At 42.7% G+C, this 22,294-nt stretch overlaps 1 protein-coding gene and 1 long non-coding RNA gene across 2 annotated transcripts in view; both read left to right on the plus strand.

The window, feature by feature from the left end:
• The window catches only part of LOC146975275 (uncharacterized), a 68,750-nt gene extending 54,967 nt beyond the window's left edge, over positions 1–13,783 (plus strand). The window contains exon 2 of the long non-coding RNA XR_015037424.1: positions 13,530–13,783. This is a non-coding gene — a long non-coding RNA (uncharacterized LOC146975275). The remainder of the gene's footprint in view (positions 1–13,529) is intronic.
• Positions 3,353–5,541, plus strand: LOC146975276 (sterile alpha motif domain-containing protein 3-like). The gene is made up of 4 exons (XM_085794589.1): positions 3,353–4,043; positions 4,208–4,277; positions 4,912–5,077; positions 5,379–5,541. The coding sequence occupies exons 1-4, from the start codon at positions 3,399–3,401 to the stop codon at positions 5,539–5,541; spliced, it is 1,044 nt and encodes a 347-aa protein (XP_085650715.1). The 5' UTR covers positions 3,353–3,398.
• Positions 13,784–22,294: the final 8,511 nt, after the last annotated feature.

Here is a 22,294-nt window from a genome sequence, read left to right on the forward strand (position 1 = left end):
ATATTCCAAAAAATAAATGTTTTCAAAGCACATGTGTACAGAGATCACCCAACTAAAGACCGAAGGGCATCGGATCAAAGTGGCTTTTCAGGCCAATGCACTGTAAATGGAATAATGTCCTGTCATGTGGATTTTTGCACTACCAGTTGTGATAGTATTTCCAGTTTGCTGTCTCACTTAAAGGGCCACATTAGAGAGGGCAGGACAGTCTCTTGTCCATTTAGAAACTGTGATAAAACATTCCTTGTGGTATCAACATTTTCATCCCATGTATCAAGAAGTCACAAACACTCCACTGTGAGAGACATTTCAAGCTCCTCAGACAGTGGAGAAGTTATGCAGGCAGGGTGTTCAGGTGAACAAGCAGAGAACAACCATGCACAAGAGAGTGTTCTGGAAGATGTTGATAGAGAGGAGGGGCAATCAGATGTTTTTCCTGAGTGTGCTGATGAATCTCTATTCTTAAACAGTTTGGCTTTATTTTACCTTAAACTGCAGGCAAAACTGTTACTCCCATCCTCAGTAATCCAGACCATTATTGAGGATTTACAGGACGTGCATGATGTCAGCCAGTCTCATTTATTTCACAAGCTCAAAGAAAAGTTGATGACTCTGAATATATCTGAGGGTGATATAAATAACATTTTGGATGTCCTAAAATCAGAGGATCTTTTCCGAGCATGCAATACGGGTACATTAAAAACTGATAAGAAAAGAAAATCATTTTTTAAAAGTCAGTTCAGATACATTGAACCAGTTCCAATACATCTTGGACAGAATGAGTCAGGAAAGGAGTGCTTTGCCCAATATGTACCCATTGCAGAGACACTCAAGTCACTCTTTCAGTGTGAATCAGTCAGGCAACAATTGTATGCCCATGAGCAGCAGATGAATTCCCCAACTCAACCAACAGACACACTGGAAGATATATGGGATGGTTGCAATGTTGCAGAAAACGCTTTGTTTCAATCTGATCCAAAGTCCTTGGGCTTAATCTTGTATCAGGATGCCTTTGAAGTGGCAAATCCTCTGGGATCTGGCAAGAAGAAGCATAAAGTTCTTGCTGTGTATTTTTCCCTGGCAAATGTGGCACCACACAACAGGTCAAGTGTAGATCAAATGCAGCTTGCATTATTATGTCGAGAGCAAGATTTTAAATACTTTGGCCTTGACAAAGTCTTTGCCTCTCTCATACAAGATCTGAAAGATCTAGAGGACAATGGTTTGGCCATGTCTGATGGACAGGTGTACAGAGGCACATTGTGTGGCATCGCTGGGGACAACTTAGGGTCACATAGTATTGGTGGTTTCACTGAGAACTTCAGCAGGAGCACTCACTTCTGTAGGTTCTGTTCTATTGATCGTGAAACTTTCACTTCCTCTATCTTGGCAAAAGCCTCCATCAGGACAGCTGAATCCTACAATGAACATGTGCAGCAGTTGAGTACATCAGGCTTAAACTTATCTGCAGGCATCAAATTCAATTCAAAATTCAATGATCTTTCCTACTTCCACGTATGCCAACCTGGCCTTCCTCCATGTTTAGGTCACGATCTGTTTGAAGGTGTGGTGTCATGTGATTTGGCCCTGTATATCAGACATATTATCACAAAGCAAAAGGAGTTCAGTTATGCAGAGCTAAATTGCCGCATAAATCACTTCCGTTACCATGGCAGCGATGCTAACAACAAACCAAGTGATGTAAATCCTGAAAAAGAGAAGCTAAGTGGGCATGCAGTGCAAAATTGGTGTCTACTCAGAGTTCTGCCAGTCTTGATTGGGGACAAGATTCACAATCCAATGGACAATGATGTCTGGCAACTGGTGCTGCAGCTCAGACAAATAGTTGAGCTGATTTGTGCGCCAAAGATAACAACAGGTCAAATAGCATATATGAAAGTTTTGATTGAAGAATACCTACAAAGCAGAAAGGAAAGTTTTCCAGATCAGCCACTGAAACCAAAACACCATTATTTGTCCCATTATGCTGACCTAACCATTCGCTTTGGGCCTCTTATACGTTTGTGGACTCTACGCTTCGAGAGCAAACATACATACTTTAAACAATGTGCTCGCAAACTGCATAACTTCAAGAACCTCTGTTCCACCCTTTCTGAAAGGCATCAGCTTCTGCAAGCCTACCTTTGTGCGGGTTCTATCCTCCCACCATGTGTTGCCATTGAAAGAGGCACAGACTTTTTTGTAGAGGACTACAGTGACAAGATAAAAGACTCAGTTGCCTCTTTTAGTTTTCCGCCAACCACTACTGTTGCAGCACATGAAGTAAATGTTAAAGGCACAGTCTACAAGAAGAACATGTGTGTTGTCCTGGAGAAAAATGATGAGGGACTTGTCTTTGGCAGGATTAAGTTAATTTTAATTCACAATGCCACTGCTGTCTACTTTGTCACAGAAAAATGCCAATCTGTCCGTCTTGTTGATCAGGGGGTTTATTGTCTCACAGAAAGTACATGCTATGTCTGCACTGATCATACTAGTCTACTGGACTACTATCCTCTGCCAGAGTATGATATGCTTGGCTTGTCTGTCATCTCACTCCACCACTCCTTTCCATTTCTGTAGGATGCTGGAACCTAGTGATCTGATCAGGGAGAGCATCCTCTCAGTACTTCCCAGTATCCCGCTCGAGTCACTGGGTCGTATGGTGGAGAAGTTGGCACAGCAAGGAGTAGAGGCAGAGGAGGACCTGCAATATGTAAGGGAGCAAGACATTGAAGAATTCATCAGGCCCATTCAGTGCAGAAAACTTATGGATGCCTGGAAACGTAAAGGTATTAAGGTTTCAGAGCCTAAAAAGCAGTGCATACACATACTGTATATACGGATTAGATTACTATTATTTAGTTACACTGCTCATAAAAAGTATTCACCCCCCTTGGATGCTTTTTTAAAATAAATTAAATGACACATTTTTTGTTAATTCTTGTTAAATAAAAAAATTGACCATTTACAAAAACAATTAAAGGAGAATACATCCAAGGGGGGGTGAATACTTTTCATAGGCAGAGTAAAAGTGAAAAGTCGTTCTGCAACAATGAGAGTGACAGATGTTACAAGATATTGATCCATGATGTAATATGTCTCCCATTCTAGAGCCTGTGTCCCTTCCAGAGCCCAGGCACAGCAGTCCCTCACCCTGTTGTCCTCCAGCATCACCCTTGGCTGCAACTTGGCCTAACACTTTTAAAATAAACTGGAACAAAATGCCCACTAGTATCAACGAATGTATCCAAAATGGAAAAAGGCCTTTACCGGCAGATAGAAGACAGATGATCCGGACACTTGTCGATGACATCCGAAAAATTGAAGTCAACCCAACCAGAGCCCAATGTCTCATTATTGCCAGGGACATAGTACAACAGTATCCCCTGTCATTTATGGATACATTGGATGATGGAAGAACAACTGTGGGTGCAGGTTATGAATCTCTTCTGTGTCAAATGAAGACACGCATAGAACATTTAAACAGAAACAACACACTTGCTCGTCGTCGCAGGATATCAAAGGATGTTAATGGATCTAAATCACAACGAGGACCTGTAGACACCTATGGATGCACAAAGTGGCAACCTGAACTCCCACCTGAAGAGACAGAAGCATCTCTTGAAGATAAGAGACAAAAACTGATGGAGCTCTTTTCCCGCGAAGGTTCTTCAGGAATGGAAAGAGCAGAAGTGTTAAAACTTATGGAAGCAACATATTACTTGCAGCGCCAAATGATAAATGCGAATCCTGCACCAGCTTTGGAAGATGTGAAGCAGAAATGGCCATATTTGTTTTTTCCAAGGAGCATGTGCACTCATTTTGAAGTGCTGACCGATGTTTCAATTGTCCGAAAGATTGAGGCTTTTGTTGAAGAGCATGGAAGAAACATCATGGAGTTCTTTAGACAAAATCAAACAAATGATGATGTAACGGGTGTTCTCCTCAAGACTGACTGTGGTGTGACTGTTCCAAACATCCTTCAGGTTCTAATGGCACACTTCAAGGAGCCTTTGGATGCCCTTATCATCCAAACTGATGTAAGATTATTATTATTATTAGTGTTAATATTATAGTTACACATTTATTTTCTTCTTTCTTTACACAAGGTATTTTCCATTGTTCTAATGTTTCCCACCATTCATTCGTTGTATCTTCAAGGTCTAATAATTCATTTTGTTTTTGTGCTTTTGTGTTTTTTAAGGTGGCTGCCACACCAGCCATAGTGCAGCTGACTGTCAAACTGCCTGACACGCCACGTTTGATTGTGGCTGGTAAGTACAGTATCTGATTTTGAATGTGAATAAAATATTGACAGATATACCTCTAGTTTGCTACGCACATTTTTTAAGTAAAGTTTAAACATGTAAGTTAAAAAAAGAAAGATGTAGTTTAACAGGATGCTATTATTACTTGCAATTTACCTCTTAAGTAATTGAGCTCTATACAACAAACAGAGCCATTGCCAATTGAATATTTAAGTGCATTTTTCATTTTCACAAACCAAAATTAGATTCTTTAACTCATATGAGGTTATTTTTTTTTCAAATAACTTGAGATTTACATAAAGATTAATTCTGATTATACCCCTACTTTCCGAAACCCCACCGTTCCAAAAGTAGACTTTCATTCATGGTGCACTTTCACCCACTTTCTATTGACTTCGCTATTCCGATGGGCGCAATCCGTCCCGGCTGTTACAGGTGGATGGACTCTCTCTCTCTCTCTGGTGCGGCTGCAGCAGGCTCTCATGCCTGGTTAAGTTTCGGAGTGGGAAGGGTTCTGAACAACAGTGTTTCAGAGTGGGGGGATTTCAGAGCAATAGTCCCCAGCAGTAGTCCTGTCCCCATTCATTTATTATTTTTGTGATTTCTGTTACTTGTTTCTAACTTGTTATCTTTTTCTTAGGTCCAATGACTCAGACAAACCTGAGATGGATGCTCAGCATAGAAAAAGAGGTCCTATGTGAGGGCACATCCTTCTTGCTGGGGCTCGCTGTGCTCTTCTCGTCCTACTATAATTTCAACCTCCACTACCAAGAAGAAGCAGCGTGCACTTTGGAATTCATTCAGAGGTAACACAGCAACCTCCCAACTTAATTACAGTTTCTAATAATATTGTTATGGCCATTACTCCTTTTCAACATGGTCCAACATTCTGCTTCACTACATTGTACTGAACATGCTCTTTACTGGACTAATGATTTTATTTTTGGATTGCACACCGGCCCTCCGTCCAATCAGGAATCACAAACCCATGCCCCTGTTGAGCTAGTCAGCTTGTGTGCGTGCTTCATTGCAGCTGGAGACTGTTGTATGTATTGCACCACAAGTAGAAAAATGACAATATATTTGTTTCTCTTTATTGTTTTTCAGAAGCTGCATTGACATAAATCCGGAGAGGGGGACGAGAGCAAGCAGTGACATGGCAGTGAGCAAAAAGAGCGGCAAGTTGGTGCGCAAGAAGCAAACATCCATAAATCCACATGTCAGCACACTCATCAAAAAGATGAGTGACTTTAAGTGGGACTTTGTTTGATCCCCCCCCCCCCCCCCCCTCACACACACACACACACACACACACACACACTGTGTGACTGGGCTGGTGACCATATTTTCTAATTTACAAAGTGATAGAAAGAGAAATCCAACATCCCCTCCTTGAAAACTTCAGACTAATGTCAACAAAATAAAAAAATGAAAATAACGTTAACCATTGTTCAGATGTTCTGTTCTGGAAATGTATGCAAATTATCACGTATTGAGGTGTACAGCTAAAAAATGAATTTGATTCCACTCTGGGTCATTAAATCACTGTAATAACTCATCTATCGATGTAGGCCAAACTTTGCACTAAATTCTATTTTCCAGTAAATCTGGGATGAAAGTGTTGTAATTTATTTTCTCATTGGATAATGCGGGCACATGGATTATACATAGATGACTACACGTTCCATCAGCCACTGATATTGGATCCGTTATCCGTCTATCAAACGTCTGACACACACAACGAGCACGGTCTCCTCCAAAACTTTGAATATCCCGGGCACTCGATAAGCACCAATCAGATTCGTTTTCCTCATTTGGGTAAATTTGTGCGACCGCTCGTTAAAACTCAGCACGACAAACAGGATAAACAGCCGTTTCTGTACACCTTAAATGAGATATTGCCTCATTTGCATACTTAAGCATCAAATTTGACAAATCTTGTAATACAAAAATGTTTGTCTAAAGGTGTGAGTGATGAACTTGTGAAGTTTTATCTGTTAGATTATTATCTGTTATCTGTTATCTGTTAATACTGTGTTTACAGTGACTGAAACCATGTATTTTCATTTCCAAACTATTGGAATTTCAGATGTTTAGAAAAAATGTTGCATACTGTTCACTTCCTGATGCTACTGATGTATGCCTGGGCCAACATCAACATTATTTTGAGACCAGATTTAGCTCCCCAGGCCTACACTTACACTGTTCACTTCCCTATATTACGGGATTATTAAAACAATTTGATGTTCCTGCCTCACAAATACAAATTGTGCACTGTAACTGAAATACATTTTTATTGCAATAAATATTTGAATTGAAAAATGAATACTGTCTTGCTGTCATTTCTTTATTATTATTATTATTATTATTATTATTGTTATTATTATTATTATTATTATTATTATTATTATCATTAGTAGTAGTAGTAGTAGTAGTAGTAGTAGTAGCCTATTACAGTAATATTCTGTAATCATCATTAAATACAGGATATCACTGTATATTAAAATACTGTAAATTTACAGTATTATACTGGCAGCAGCTTCGCCAGTATAATACTGTAAATTTACAGTATTTGAATTACAGTATTTTGCTGTAATTATAAGATACAGCAAATTGCTGTAATTTTACAGTATTATGCTGGTGAAGCTGCTGCCAGTATAATACTGTAAATTTACAGTGAAAAGTCTAACAGTGTAGCATTAATATAGAATCTGTATCTGATCTGAGTGGTATTTGTGGTTTTGAAACAAATCATAACAATGCCAAGAAAGAACTCAAGGTGTCAAGCTCAAAAACTCCGGTGGCAGAAGCAGAAGGAATCTCATGATGCAGAAACAAGTGTCCATGCTGACAGTCCTGATCCTCAGAGCAGCGAGTGTGAGATGCGTCCATCTGTGCAACAGAGAGGGTCAACATGAGGGGTCACCTGCGTCCAAGGTTTCCTATGCTGAAGTAGAAGGGAAATGTCACAGTGATGCTCCATGTAAAGCAATGTGTTCTGGTGCTAATAAAGTAAATCCTCAAAGTAAACACGATGTTTCAGGTGCAGCACAGGTTTCCTATGCTTATGCCCTAAAGACAAGACGACAAAGAGCTGCTTCATATGTAGCCACAGCTTCTCATGCTAACGAGGAAGATGAGCCCACTGAGATAAGAGTACGTGCGTCCTACAGCCAGTCCCATTATAAATACGGTAAATACAGGAACAGTCAATGTACATGTAACTCTATGACATTTCTAGCCTTTCTTTATGAGAATGAAAACATCAGAACAGCAGACCTCGACTGCATTTTGGACAAAGGAAATGTGTTGTACAGTGAGGCCAGGGCAAGTTTCCCTAACTATATTCATTTGACTGCAGACGAGGTGCCCGATCTAGTAAGTGCACGCAGGGATGTGTATTATGCAAACATGAATCATCTGTCACGGTTTGGCACATTAGGAGACCCTGGACGTGGATGTGTTGATTACTTTCTTGACTTAGTGGCTGGACTGAGCTGTCTGCTTTCAGAAGTGCAGTATGCATTGCTGTTCATGAGAGGCTTGTGCATCGCAGTGTTCAGAACCAGATCCGGCAGGTATGGTTTCTTTGACCCACACGGTAGAACAGAAGACGGTTTGCCTGTATCCCTGATTTCCCCTGTAACTGGTTCTGCTGTCATGATGACGTTCACACGTCTCTGTGACATGATTGAAAGGATCAAATTGTGTCATGAGAAGTTAGAAACGTCCCTGTCCTGTGAGTATGAGTTGAAGCCTGTGGAGTTTCACAGCCTGAACCCAGTCCACCGCAATGAAGCCATCCTGATCACAACTCACAGTCCTGTTGTAACCACCACCCTCTCAGATGATGCCGTTCACAGTGAGCCATGTGCAAGTGCTGTCAGTGACCTGTCTGATGACATGCTCTATGAACTGTGCACTGACATGGAAACTGAACCACAATCACCAAGCCAGTCCAGTGTCACTTCTCTCACGTCCCAAGACATAACTTCAGCTGTGATACAAGAGCATCATATCAGATTACATCATCTCCCAACTGACACCGCTCCACCTGTCTCACCTGACACCTCCCAAAAACTGACTAAAATGGCCAAAAACCAAAGATCAAAGTTCATGAGAAAAGTAAAGCTTTTGAAGAAAGGAACACAGAAAAAAGACAAACAAACAAGACAAAGAGAAAAGTATGCTTCAAACGAAACACACAGACAAAAGAAAAAAATATATGAAAAAAACAAATACTGTCCCTGCTGAAAAAACCAGCTTAGACCAGCTTAGGCTGGTCAAGCTGGTTTTAGCTGGTCAAGCTGGTTTGATGGTTGATGGTTTTAGCTAGGTTTTGGTCAGCTGGTCTTAGCTGGTCAAGCTGGTTTTAGCTGGTTTGATGGTTGATGGTTTTAGCTAGGTTTTGGTCAGCTGGTTTTAGCTGGTTTTAGCTGGTCAAGCTGGTTTGATGGTTTTAGCTAGGTTTTGGTCAGATGGTCTTAGCTGGTCAGGCTGGTCTTAGCTAGGTTTTGGTCAGCTGGTCTTAGCTGGCTGGGCTGGTCTTGGTTGGTCAAGCTGGTTTTAGCTGGTCTTGGTTGGTCAAGCTGGTCTTAGCTGTTCAGGCTGGTCTTGGCTGGTCTTAGCTGGCTGGGCTGGTCTTGGTTGGTCAAGCTGGTCTTAGCTGGTCAGGCTGGTATTGGCTGGTCGGGCTGATATTGGTCACAAAGTAGGTTACTGCAATTCAAATAATAAAAAATAAAATTCAACTGTCACTCATAATAATGAGGAAAATTTGAATTTTGGGTGGACTATCCCTTTAAAGTTAAGAATGTATAAAATACAGTTATAGTAAATAATCAGCAAGATGAGAAAGATTAATTCAAAACAATTTATTAACCAAAACAGAACAATAGAGCTTAACCAACAGAACAATAGAGCTTAACCAACAGAACAATAGAGCTTAACCAACAGAACAATAGAGTTTAACTAAGAAGACAAGGCCTAAATCAAAAAAATAAATAAAATAAAATAAAAAAATTAATTAATTTCTTTGTTTTTTTGTCCTTCCTGTTGATGTCCATGATTTTTTTCTGTTAAATAATGTCCAACTTGTCTCCATCTCTTGTCTCTCTCCGCAGGCTCCAAATGAAATGTATCCAGGCGCCTCCGGAAGCACTCTTGATTAAAAATAAAAGTGTATCAGACCATGACTCGAATTAAATGTTTGCCTTACATTCATTTGAGTTTCAAAACAATGAAAAAGGATTGATAAGAGAAGAGGGATTCATTTATTTCATTTAAGAATTCATATTCAGGTCGGGAAATATTTAGAAAATTGCCTACAGCTTATTAAAGCGATGTTCCAGCGTAAGTGTAAGCCATGGTCAAACACACCGTAACACCGAGTCAGACCCCCCCTCGAGAGATCAATTTACCCGACCGCTAGATTTCCACCAACTTCAGAAAAGACCGCACTATCGCCACACACGGCGCTGTACGGATCCACTGTCCAACCGCAAAACGCCGCTTTTAGCCACAAATAATGCTCAGAACTGCACCAAACTTCATCAATAGTCCATACAGGGTCCCAGCACGTAGTACGAGCCGTCAAACATCTACTAGCTTTGCCTGTTTTCTTTAACTCCGCCGCACTCGGTGATCGACTCGTCAGGGCTTCCCCACCAACAAGCGGCTCCAGGAGGAGAAGTAGGTGAGTTGTATCAGCTAAAGAAAACAGGCAAAGCTAGCAGATGTTTGACGGCTCATACTACGTGCTGGGACTGTAACGCCGCATTATGTAATAATGACGCATTATGTAATAATGTAATAAATCTTCACGTCATTATGTAATAACGCCGCATTTTGTAATAATCTGCCGCATTTTTAAATAAAAATCTTGAACGCAATATGTAATAAACTTTGCCGCATTTTGTAATAAGTTGTTACATTTTACATCACTTATTACATATTGCGGGTGTTACACTTTTTTATGAAAAAAATGTAATAATTTGGTGCATTATGTAATAAACCACCAAAATGGATGTCTTAATTAGAAAAAAAAGACATTAGGACCATCAGAATAACACTGACTTTAAGCATACCAGCATGCATGAATCATAAATATGAATTCATTTCTAAAACCAGTAGGACGGTCAAATCTATCTATCCCACTGACCAGTGCTCCCTGAGGGGCACGCCACCAGATGCGCTTTTCTCCGTGCCGCTCGGCAGGCGCCTCGGCCCCTCAGATGTGTGTGTGTGTGTGTGTGTGTGTGTGTGTGTGTGTGTGTGTGTGTGTGTGTGTGTGGGTATGTGTATCATGTGTAGCCCGTATGTGTGTGTCGCCTGTGTGAATGTGTGTGTTAAATCTCGCTCGCGCTCTGTTAAGATGAATAAACAAATCGCTGCAGAGCACTTTCAGTTGTGCAGTATTATTAATAATGAGCGATGAGTATGTAAAATAAAAAAAATTATTATAAAAAAAACATGACATCATAATACACACATGGAGAGGAGAGTTAAAAGACCATCATACTTTTTACTGGACCTCAATCGACCAAGGGAAAGTGGTATAATCTGATATTTTAGATCGGAGTTTTGAAAAAAGCGTCAAATCATCCAGCCCTCTCCCTCACGTATTTTACCCAGGCGGCGATGCACCATTCCTGGGGAGCGCTCTGGCAGGGCCCCCTCTCTGGTTCTCCGGGCCTGGAGCTTCTGGGACTGGTTCTCGTTTTACAGCTGCTGCTTGCAGATGATGATAATTTTTCAGTAGTAATGTAAATGGATCAGCTGGGCAAATTTTGATAAAATGTTAAATCTGGTGAAAATCAGAGGCAAAATCACTTCCAGCATCATCAGCCCGATGAAATCCCACAGCTCGACCCCCCCCAGCTCGCCCCAGCTGCGGCTCCGGGGGCGGTCATCCCGGGAACTACCCAATTGGTCCGACCTCCCATTGGTTCGACCTCCCGTTACTCCGACAAAATCAACCACAAGTCGGACCAATAGGAGGTCGAACCAGTGGGTGGTCCCGTTAGTTCGAACTGTCATCGCTACTTTGTGACAAGCTCTTCCATTGATAGGAGCATGCAGCTTTCTCTCTCTCTCTCTCTCTCTCTCTCTCTCTCTCTCTCTCTACGCACATCACACACATACACGCGCGGCCCAGAATATCACCATATTCAGTCAGAGAGCCAGATCATGTCAGATCGCACACAACCATCATAAATGCTGATCAAGATGTGTAAACTGATAATCAAAGCCCCCCCTCCCAGAGTACAGAGTAAAAGAAATACACCCCCCCCCCCCCCTCCGCTCGAGCACGGCTGAACCTGGCCGGCTTGAGCTCACTTCACGGGCGCGAGCCTGCTGCAGCCGCTGCTGCTGCTGGCAGCAGACTGAGAGAGAGAGAAAAAAAAAAGTAAATTTGGCTTTGGTTAGGTTCAGGCAATGAAGAAAGGAGTTGGTTAAGTTTAGTAAAAACACCAGGTAGAGGCTAGACAGGCTGGAAGCATAATGAGCGTTATATGTTATTAATATGAAGTGCTTGTTTTGCAGTTAATTATGCACATGATCCGTTTGATCCCAGAAAGGAAAAAAGGATCAATGCGCAGCCTCCGTTTCCTTTCTGATTGCGTCCGTCTGTCTGTTCGGAGTGGGAGAGAGAGACAGAGAACCCAATCCACCTGTCTGTAATGTAAGTTTGATTTGATATGAGTGTCAAGGTTTAATTACGGACACTAATGAGCGCGCAGCAGTGCGTAAAAGTCGTGCATAATGACAGCTCCTCGTTGGTGAAACACAATAAACTGCACCTCTTCTTCCACGTGTGTCTTATTGACAGGTGGAGCCTATATGAATAATGATATAAATGCATAGTGAACGGTAAGAATGGAGAGTTTGACTAATAACTAGTCCAGTTCGATCTAATGAGGACCTCCCATTAGTTCCAACTCTCATTACTCCGATTGTCGGACCAATGGGAGTTCGAACCAATGGGAGGTCGAACTAATGGGAGGTCGAACCAGTGCCATGGACCCGTGATCCCAGCCGCCCCTGCCGCTGCTGGAGCAGAGCTGGACCCGGCCTGGAGCTCCAGTCGGACCGTGGTCCATGTCATCCCTCCACAGACGAACATGACCCGGTCGTATTATTGTCGGTGGGCAAGGGGGGAGGGAGAGACGCGGAGCGGTTACCATCCGCGTGGGACCCGCTGTCGGAGGAGACCGCTCTGCTCAGCGGGGAGGAGGAGCAGCGTGTATTATTGTTAATGTTTTTTCTAATTAAGACATCCATTTTGGTGGTTTATTACATAATGCACCAAATTATTACATTTTTTTCATAAAAAAGTGTAACACCCGCAATATGTAATAAGTGATGCAAAATGTAACAACTTATTACAAAATGCGGCGAAGTTTATTACATATTGCGTTCAAGATTTTTATTACAAAATGCGGCAGATTATTACAAAATGCGGCGTTATTACATAATGACGTGAAGATTTATTACATTATTACATAATGCGTCATTATTACATAATGCGGCGTTACAGGGACCCTGTATGTACTGTTGATGAAGTTTGGTGCAGTTCTGAGCATTATTTGTGGCTAAAAGTGGCGTTTTGCGGTTGGACAGTGGATCCGCACAGGGCCGTGTGTGGCGATAGTGCGGTCTTTTCTGAAGTTGGTGGAACTCGAGAATCTAGCGGTCGGGTAAATTGATCTCTCGAGGGGGGGTCTGACTCGGTGTTACGGTGTGTTTGACCATGGCTTACACTTACGCCGGAATATCGCTTCAATGGTCTGACTTAAAATATATGAAAATGTGCTTCACCTTACCTTTTATTATTCCCAACTTTGCGGGTGTCAGTGGGGGCTTGGCCTCGGCAGATTTGGTGGGGCACCCTTTTCCGCTAACACTCCGTCCCTTTAAATTTGGGGTCCCCCAAATTGCCAGAGCCAGTTCTTTTACGAATATGGAGTCCTTGGTAGCACAATTTATCCTGCTCCATGTGTCCTCGTTGAGCCAAATGTCAGCACCAATGTTGATCTGGAAACAATAATAATTAGAGATGCATTACTGCTACAGTTGTCATTTTGATCCTTAAAGCTGTACAGAAATGGCCGTTTGTCCCGTTTGTCGCGCCGAGTTGTCACGAGCAGCAAAACGACTTTACCCGAGTAAGGTAAACCGATTTGATTAGTCGTTATTGAGCGGGCAGGATATTCAAAACTTGGAGCGAGTCCAAGCTCCGTGTGTGTGCGTGTTTAGACGTTTGAATGACGGATGACAGATCCAATATCAGTGGCTTTTGAATCGTGTACAGGCTGACGTATAATCCGTGCGCCTGCATTGTCCAATGCGGAAAAAAAATACAACAAAATACAACACTTTCATCCCGGATTTACTAAAAAATAGAATTTTGCACAAAGTTTGGCCTCCATCGTCTGATAGATGAGTTTTTACACTAATTTTATGACCCAGAGTGGGCTCAAATTCAGTTTTCTTTTCTGTACACCTTTAAGGGCAAATACCAACATTTTGGGAAAGTAGCTTGTTCAAAACCTTTTAATTAGCTAGATAGCTCATTTGAAATTGAACCTGCTTGCTTTCTCCCTTAAAAGTGCCAAATGCAATGATGGTATGTCAGCTTAGTTTAGAAAGGTTTTAGACAAGATCATTTCCCCAAATGTTGGTTTTCTCCTTTAAAGTTGAAATGAAGCACCCAGCCAATTTAACATAAACCATTAAACGGATTTCCACTGTGCTAAAAATCAGGCAAACTAACACATTAAAGCATTTGGGAGAAAGTTAAAAATTGCTTTTTTTTTAGATGGGGTGCAGCCATCTTGTTGTTCGACAGTCAGTGACGTCACGGGGTTGGTTGCCTCCGCTGGCTGACAGCGAAAGACGGTGAAAATGACAGCTGAAGACAGAGACAGTAATACATGACACTGAGGCACTAGAAGAAAAGACACAGAGGAGACCACTACTGTATTGCTCCTTCGTGTGACAACTAGTTTTACAGTGTTAAAAAATAGGGGGAAAAAACACTGCTTTCATTAACTGCTGCTAAAAAGGAGCTGTCAACAAAGACTCCTCTGCAGCTGATCTGGGCTCCAGGGTCTGTGATCATTTCTTAAAGCATGTTTACATCCAGAGGAAAAAGTAGATCATTCACAGGATCAACCGACAACATCTTGCAATTTTATACACTATTAATGTTGATCAGGGTACTATTTTATGTACACCCACAATGATCAGTACATTGTCATTTACCTTCCCATCTCTCTTCTCTAGGCTGGTTGGCTCTGTGTCGGATTGTGACCGACTCTGGGGGGCGACCGCCATTCCGAAGGACCGCCATTCCGACGGTCTGCCAGTCCGAAAATTCCCGAAGGTCCGTCATTTCGAACTTCCCGAGGGGCCGCCGTTCCGAATGTGTTTTATTTTGAAAATTGACCGGATTCTCTCGTGGTTTGACTTCCTGCCCGGCTTGACACGACGCGCCGCGGGGACAGCGCCCGACCGGCCCCTCCCCCTCCCCCTCCGCCTCCAAAGTTTCACCCAGGTGCGAGTCTGATGCATTACATCCATGGTCTGATGCAGCCGCGGCACTCCTGCTGAAAATAAATGTCCTTGCTCTGTGCTTTGGTTAGGTTTAGGCAATGTAGAAAGGAGTTGGTTAAGTTTAGTAAAAAGGTTAGGTAGAGGCCAATAAAATCGCAGTTGATATGTATCTCCCCCGGGAGTCGAACCCTGATCCACCGCGTCAAAAGCAGATGCTCTGACCACTACGCTACCACCGCAATTAGGCAAGCATACTCCGTGCCGTAAACCATTCAAGATTTTTTCAGGTTCGGAATGGCACCCTTTCTTTCAGGTTCGTAATGGCACCCTTTTCCCATAAATAATTAAGGGTCGGCATTCCGACAAATTAAAGTAAACGTTCGGAGTGGCGGCCCTTCGGAATGGCACCCTGGAACCACCGACTCTTAGGTGGGAGAGAAGGAGGGCTGACTTGTGGGGAGCCAACTGGCTGGCTGAGAACAGGCTGGGAGCTGACTTGTTGGGGGACTGTCTCAGTGATGGCTGGCTGGCTGAGAACAGGCTGGGAGCTGACTTGTTGGGGGACTGTCTCAGTGATGGCTGGCTGGCTGAGAACAGACTGGGAGCTGACTTGTTGGGGGACTGTCTCAGCGATGGCTGGCTGGTTGAGAAACTGTGGATCTGACAGAAATAAAAGACACTGTGGTTGTAGCTTTCTCAAATGTATCAACAACTTATTCTTTATACTCTCACAAAACATCAGCAAGCATTTCTCTGACAGGTAACCCTCCTAGGTATCTTGCACAGTAACAATTTGCACGTGATTCATCAGGGGCGTCACTAGGTTTTAAGGACAGGGGGGGCTTAGCCCCCAGTAGATGCACAGGATGTGAGCGAATGTAGTGCGCAAGCACGAACTTTCACAATGGCCCAGAAAAAACACAATATTTAGAATTTAGAGTAAATTTAGAGTATTGAATCATGGGCTAGTTGAATCTAAGAATAAGTAAAGTAGTACATCTAATGAGTAACTGGATAAAAGTAGATGCTAAAAAAAGTGAACCTGAGTAATTTTTCAGGTGTTTGACTATCATGGATATGTCCAGGTGGACTGGAAAACTAATTATATTTCACTAGTAGCCTGTGTCATAATGGTTATACACTCCATCCAAATACAGCTGTTTTTGGCTCATTTTGATTTCACCCAGACCTCCTCACATTTTCCAATTCAAATAAGACCAGACAACAGAAATGAAGTGTGACTCCAACTGGAGCAGATATTTATGGTAAAGAGTGCACATTTCACCCTAGAAACCCCTTCATCTTCTACACAACCAGGACCTTCACAAGAAATTTCAGATTTTTTTTTTTTTCTGAGCTGAAATAGACATTGGGGGGTTGTGCAAATGACTGACCCTGAGAATCATTTTAATTTGAATATTCTGCTTTTATTAGTAGTTTTATTTGGACTAGGTTTAAAAATATATATATATTTATACCTAGCCTATATTGTTATCATGCTGTTTTTATATATTCCTGTGTCTTACCTGATCTTCTGCATCTTCAGGGCATGTCTCAGTCTGGCCTCTCCCTACAGCAGTGATCATCAACTGGCGGCCCGCGGGCCGATTCCGGCCCGCCGAACCTTCCAATCCGGCCCGCGACTGAGTTCTAATAGTTTACAAGTACCTATATTTCTCGGTCTCCCGTTGTGTGCGCCTGTCAGTCAATGCGCTGGGACATGGAGACACGCAGACGCGCTCAGTGTTTGTGTGCCTGTGAGTCCCTGCACTGGGATTAGGAAACGCTGCGGTACCCAAAGCACCGTGCATGAAAGTTTAGAGAGCCGACTGGACTGCAGGGTTTTCCCTGCCTGTCTGCAGAGGCGAGCTGGGTGATTTTGGCCGCTGCCTTAGTTAAACTGGGTGTGCACGGGCGGGCCGTTCAGATGTAGCGTATTTTGTGCACTCAAACCCATTCAGTGTCATGCGCGCTCGAACGGGAGCGTACCTATGTTCCCCGGGTTCTATGTTCCCCGGGTCCTATGTTCCCCGATCGGGGAACATAGGACCTTTTGTTTTAAAAAAGGTCCTATGTTCCCCGTTTTTTCCAAAAAAGGTCCTATGTTCCCCGGTTTGTATGGAACCGGGGAACATAGGACCCTTTATTTAAAAAGAAGGTCCTATGTTCCCCGGGGAACATAGGACCTTCTTTTTAAATAAAGGGTCCTATGTTCCCCGCTGTTGCCGGTTGACACACACGCACGTTTTAAGACATGCGTACAGATGTGATACAGTCAGTGGAAGCTTAATAAATAAACACAAAGTCTCCGCCCCGTGTGCAGGTGTGTGTGTGTGTGTGTGTGTGTTGGCGCGTGGTGAGGGCGAGTGAGGGAGAGTTTGTTGGTCTGTCCACACGAGAGACGCCGAGGTGACCACGCCAATCCTCTCCCTCGTCCCGCTTGGCTGCAGACGGACCCGGCCGTGCTGCGTCCAGACGGGCCTTTACAGGGTAACAACACACCATAAATAATCCACTATGGTGCTTTGGAATCGCCCCCACACCAGCCGTCCAAACGCCGACTGCCACGGTCCCATTAATGCACCTGTGCGCATTACGCACACAACTTACGGCAAAAAAACAAACAAAACATTCATTCATTCATTACAGGTCCGCACATCCCCGTGCGCAAACGCCAAGGATAATTGATCATGAAAAAAACCTGGGGAGCAAAGCTGCAAATCAACGAGCCCATAGCTCCAACAGACTATAGGCAAAACCCAGTGGATCACTACAAGTTGTTGCAACTTTGGGGAATTTCCTCCGGATAAAAAAGGCTTACAAACAGGGACCAGGACAGCTTTATAATATGCACAAAGATCCAAAGGAAACGAAAGGTAAAGAAAAAACAAACAAACAAAAAAAGCAACAGCACGAAGTAGTTAAAATGTGTGTTTTACGCATGCCTCTGTGCGTCTGCCTGTTCAGCTCCACCTACACGTAAAATGACATTTGGCTCAGCCAAGACGTCCGTTGTCTATGCTCACAACCATTACAACAAACGAAATTATTCCAAGCAAATCATTTGGTGATTTGAAAGCCTAACAAATTGACATTTTCATTCTTTAAGATGAAGAAACTTTGTCTTGAGCAAAACTTCTTTCCTGCCACTTCTTTCTGTCATTTTACTGCACGTTTGTTACCAGTTTCCATCATATTTGTATCACAATAAATCCTGAGAAAATGTTTATTATAGCAGCAAAAGGAAATGTGCAATAGTAAATCATATGCATTAGGTTCTCAAATCAGCTGTTAATCTGCAGGGAGGGCAGGAGTCATAAACTGAAAAACAAATGTGTAGACGAACAGGAGAGCTGGTAGGAAGAAAGAAAAGAAAGAGTCAGAGCGCAGCGCATCCTGTGGATAAAGATGCATCCGCCGCGATCTCCGTCTCTCTCTCTCTCTCAGTGACGCGCTGTCATTCATTTCAGCACCGAGACAGCGGACAGCGCGCTTGGTCACAGTTCAGCACTAGACAAAAGATATCAGTAGTTCACTCTGTGGCAAATACATCCATGGCACTGTCCATAAGGCAGAAAGAGAACTCAACACTGTCTTCTCCACAAGTAGAAAAATATAATAATAAAATAATAATATAACGCATTTTATAATGGGCTGGGTTGAGGGTGAGGAAGACAGAGTCCTATCTGTCTGTGTGTGCCTGTAGGTGTGTGAGTGGGGAGGAGCAGAAGAAGTGAGAGCTGTCAGATAAGTTTGTGTTATGTTGTAGTTACGTCGGTTGGGACGCTACTGCGGAGCGGAGCCAATTTCATTTCTGTGCCGATTGTGCCAGTTGCGCCAGAGCGCGCACCTCTGTGCCAGGCTCGCGCTCTGCGGCGATTTGTGTTTATTCATTTTAACAGAGATGCTGACCAGAGAGGGATTAATACACACATTCACAGGCTACGCACACACGAGCTACCCACAGACTGAGGGGCCGATGCGCAGCACGGAGAATGCCTCTCACTGATAATAAGTCCCTGCAATCCCGGGTCTTTGGGTGAACAGTGGGGAACATAGGACCTTTTTTTAAAAAAAAGGGTCCTATGTTCCCCGGTTCCATACAAAGCGGGGAACATAGGACCTTTTGGGTGAACAGCGGGGAACATAGGACCTTTTTATAAAAGAAGGGTCCTATGTTCCCCGGTTCCATACAAAGCGGGGAACATAGGACCCGGGGAACATAGGACCCGGGGAACATAGGGATGATCCCGCTCGAACGATGCGGTAGCGGCGCGTGTTTGATGCCACTCGGTTGTTTTTATTTGTGCATGTCCGTGGCGCACAGCTGCACGGACCTGCTTCTCCCTCCGGTGTTCAATTCAATTCAATTCAAAAAACGTTATTTATCCCAGAGGGGCAATTGTCCCGGTTCCCCCTCGGCCTGCATCTCTCCTACACTGTTAGACATTTATTGTAATTTTTACAGGAAATTCCTGGCAAATAATTGCCGTAAATTTACTGTAAACAGTATACAGGACCCTTACTGTAAAATAATTACAATAACGTACTGTACTTAATACAGCATCCTACTGTAATTTATTACAATAAAATAATGTATATTTACTCAAAAAACAGGAATTTCCTGTAATTTTACAGGATTGAATCTTGTAAATTTTACAGCAAAAGTTTGAATTTGCGGCAACTCAGTTGCCAGGAATTTCCTGTAATTTTACAGGATAGAATCTTGTAAGTATTACAGCAAAAGTATTAATTTGCGGCAACTCAGTTGCCAGGAATTTCCTGTTATTTTACAGGATAGAATCTTGTAAGTATTACAATTATATGTTGTAACTTGGATTAATGTCCCTTTTCAGCCTTCTGCAAAAAAACACAAAGCATGTTCTCTTTATCTGTCTTTATTCAATAAAACAGCAAAAAGTAACAAGTGAGTAATAACAAATTAACAAGTAAAAATTGATAATTAACATATGAACAACAAACAAAAAATAATTTAAACCAACAAACAAAAACAGAGGAGGAAATACCCCACAAGGTAAGCGGTGTTGGGGGGAGGAGTGCACACACGCACGCAAGTGTGCGCGCACACACACACACACACACACACACACTCTCTCTCTCTCTCTCTCTCACACACACACACACACACACACACACACACTCCTCCACCAGACACCTACTTGCCATGAGTTCAAAGTCCAGAAGTTTCCTCAGCAGATACAAACTGGTGCAACTGGTCTCTTCTTTTCTGCTCCTTGCTGCCGATGCCAGGATTTATGCCACGAAAGGCTGTGAAAAGAGAGAAAACACTTTAGTTGAGATGGCTTTGTCTCCCAGCTGTAGCTGCAGCTCATGGTAGCCTTACTGGCAGCCTGGCTGCTGAAATGCCACTGACCCTGTGATTGGGAGAGAGTGGTGGCTGGCACAACAGGCTAAAACACAAAATCAAATCAACATGATTTGTCTGCCGCAAATAACATTTTTAAATGCAAATATTCTGGTTGTATTATTGTTGTCATTTACAGTAGATCAGTATTTCAAATGAACAGGATTCCTTCATCTCTGGTGACATATTGAGTGATCTTTTGTTTACTTTCCATACATTTCTTCCATACAGCACCTTTAAATGTTATGTATAGGGATGCACCGATTGTGAAATTCTGGGCCGATGGCGATACCGATGTTTAAAATAACAACTTGGCCGATGCCAATGTTTTTTCTTTTTGTTATTTATTCCATCTTTGGTGCCACAGAAACATTACTGAACTATTTTAAAAGTCTTTCAGCTCTTCATCATATTATTATTTAATGAGCACAAATTCAGTTAGACAAATTTATGAAACAAAAACAACCTTTAATGTCAATTTTTAGTTGACATAACCTTAAAACACTTACAGTGGCCTAGAGTTAGTATTAGAGTTGCTACATGGTAAAAGTAGAGTTACCAGGAAAAGTAACTATAGCATTCCTTTTTTTTTATAAAATGCTCAAATATGTAAAATTACTTAGACTTCTCTCCCTAACCCCCTTTATCTGCAGTAACACAGAGACAGAAGGTTTTTTTTTTTTCCAAACAGTTGATGCACTAAAAATAATCTGTATAATGTACACTGAAAGAGAAACTAAGCAGGATTTCTCCCGTGGCTATGCTACATTTTTACCTCAATTAAAAAGCCCCAGAGTGATTGTGATAGTTAACTACATTAACGGAGGCTCTCTGCCTTCACCTGGCGTCTCTCTCGTTGCATCAGTGTAGTAGTCTACCTGGCCGCCCCCCCATGTGTCTGTGTCCCAGCTCTTGTCTCTGTGGCACCGCGACACAGACGCGCTGCGTAAAGTAATGTTTATGACAGTTACGTAATCCACCGCTCCATTTATTGATTTCTCTGGCTTCGTTGTAAACACATACACGTGGCCAGGCGGAGGTTAGAAAAAAAGCGACCAGACGAGTTCCTCTCTAACGGTGAATTAAAGCTTCAGTTGGTAACAATTATTCAGTCATATTTGCTGGAATTGTCACTATATTCTGATGGTCAGACATTAAATGAGTAATTTAGGACAAAATCCAACTCCTCTGGCTCCACCTACAGCCTGTAATCGTATTTGCCAAAATCCACCGCGCCCGACGATTCTCCACCAGTCAGGTAGAGGGAGCAGGAGGAGCAGCCAATCGCCGCTCCTACACGTCGTGCTATGGATACGGTACATCTTTTTTTTTTTTTTTTTTTTCTCTGTGGGTGCGTTCATGGCTACTTTGTGTGTGTCTGTGTGTGTGTGGGGCGCTTGGCAGAGGTTCATAAAGGGACCTGACGGAGTATTGTCTTGAAATTTCCGACCAAGTCGCGGAGTTTACTTTCACTTTCGTCAACTTACCAACTGGAGCTTTAAGCCCATAGGGGATTTAAATGACGAGGGGCGTTCAGGCTCCTCCGTTCCTCCGCTCGCCATGACCACGCTGCACTTAACAAGTGTGTTTATTAAACATACGCGCAATTTTTTTTTCAAAAATCAATCCGCGGATCACGTGTGTGCCGAACCGAATATATTGATCTGAACAGATCACGGAACAATGATCATCCGTTGCACCACGGATACCCCCCCCCCAAAAAAAGGAAAAAAGAAATCCTCCCGATGGCCGATGGCAGTTAAACGATGCATCGGTGCATCCCTAGTATAAACCATACAGTCTATAAACATAACTTACCTCTGGATAAACTCGAGGCCTCGGCTGGACACTGCATGCTGCCTCTCTGGTCAAAAGACGGTGGAGTGGCCTCATCACACAGCTTCCCTCCATTGAAAGAACCATGTTTCTGTGCTCAGTGTGTCTCCTGAAAAACATTAAAAAGATGATTATTAAAAGTCTGAACAACACACACCCAATACACAGGGTTGAACTCTCATCACTATGGCCAATGTGATGAGCACCTCAATGCAAAACACAAACAAAACAACTACTATTGCAA

Source organism: Trachurus japonicus, chromosome 13 (genome assembly GCF_045865225.1).
Source record: "Trachurus japonicus isolate A0001 chromosome 13, Traja_1.0".
In the NCBI taxonomy this organism is placed as follows: Eukaryota; Metazoa; Chordata; class Actinopteri; order Carangiformes; family Carangidae; genus Trachurus; species Trachurus japonicus.

Coding starts and splice junctions, on each gene's coding strand:
- LOC146975276 (XM_085794589.1), top strand. CDS start 3,399: ATGGATACATTGGATGATGGAAGAACAACTGTGGGTGCAGGTTATGAA. Junction 4,278..4,911: donor GCCACGTTTGATTGTGGCTG/GTAAGTACAGTA, acceptor TCTTTTTCTTAG/GTCCAATGACTCAGACAAAC. Junction 5,078..5,378: donor ACTTTGGAATTCATTCAGAG/GTAACACAGCAA, acceptor ATTGTTTTTCAG/AAGCTGCATTGACATAAATC.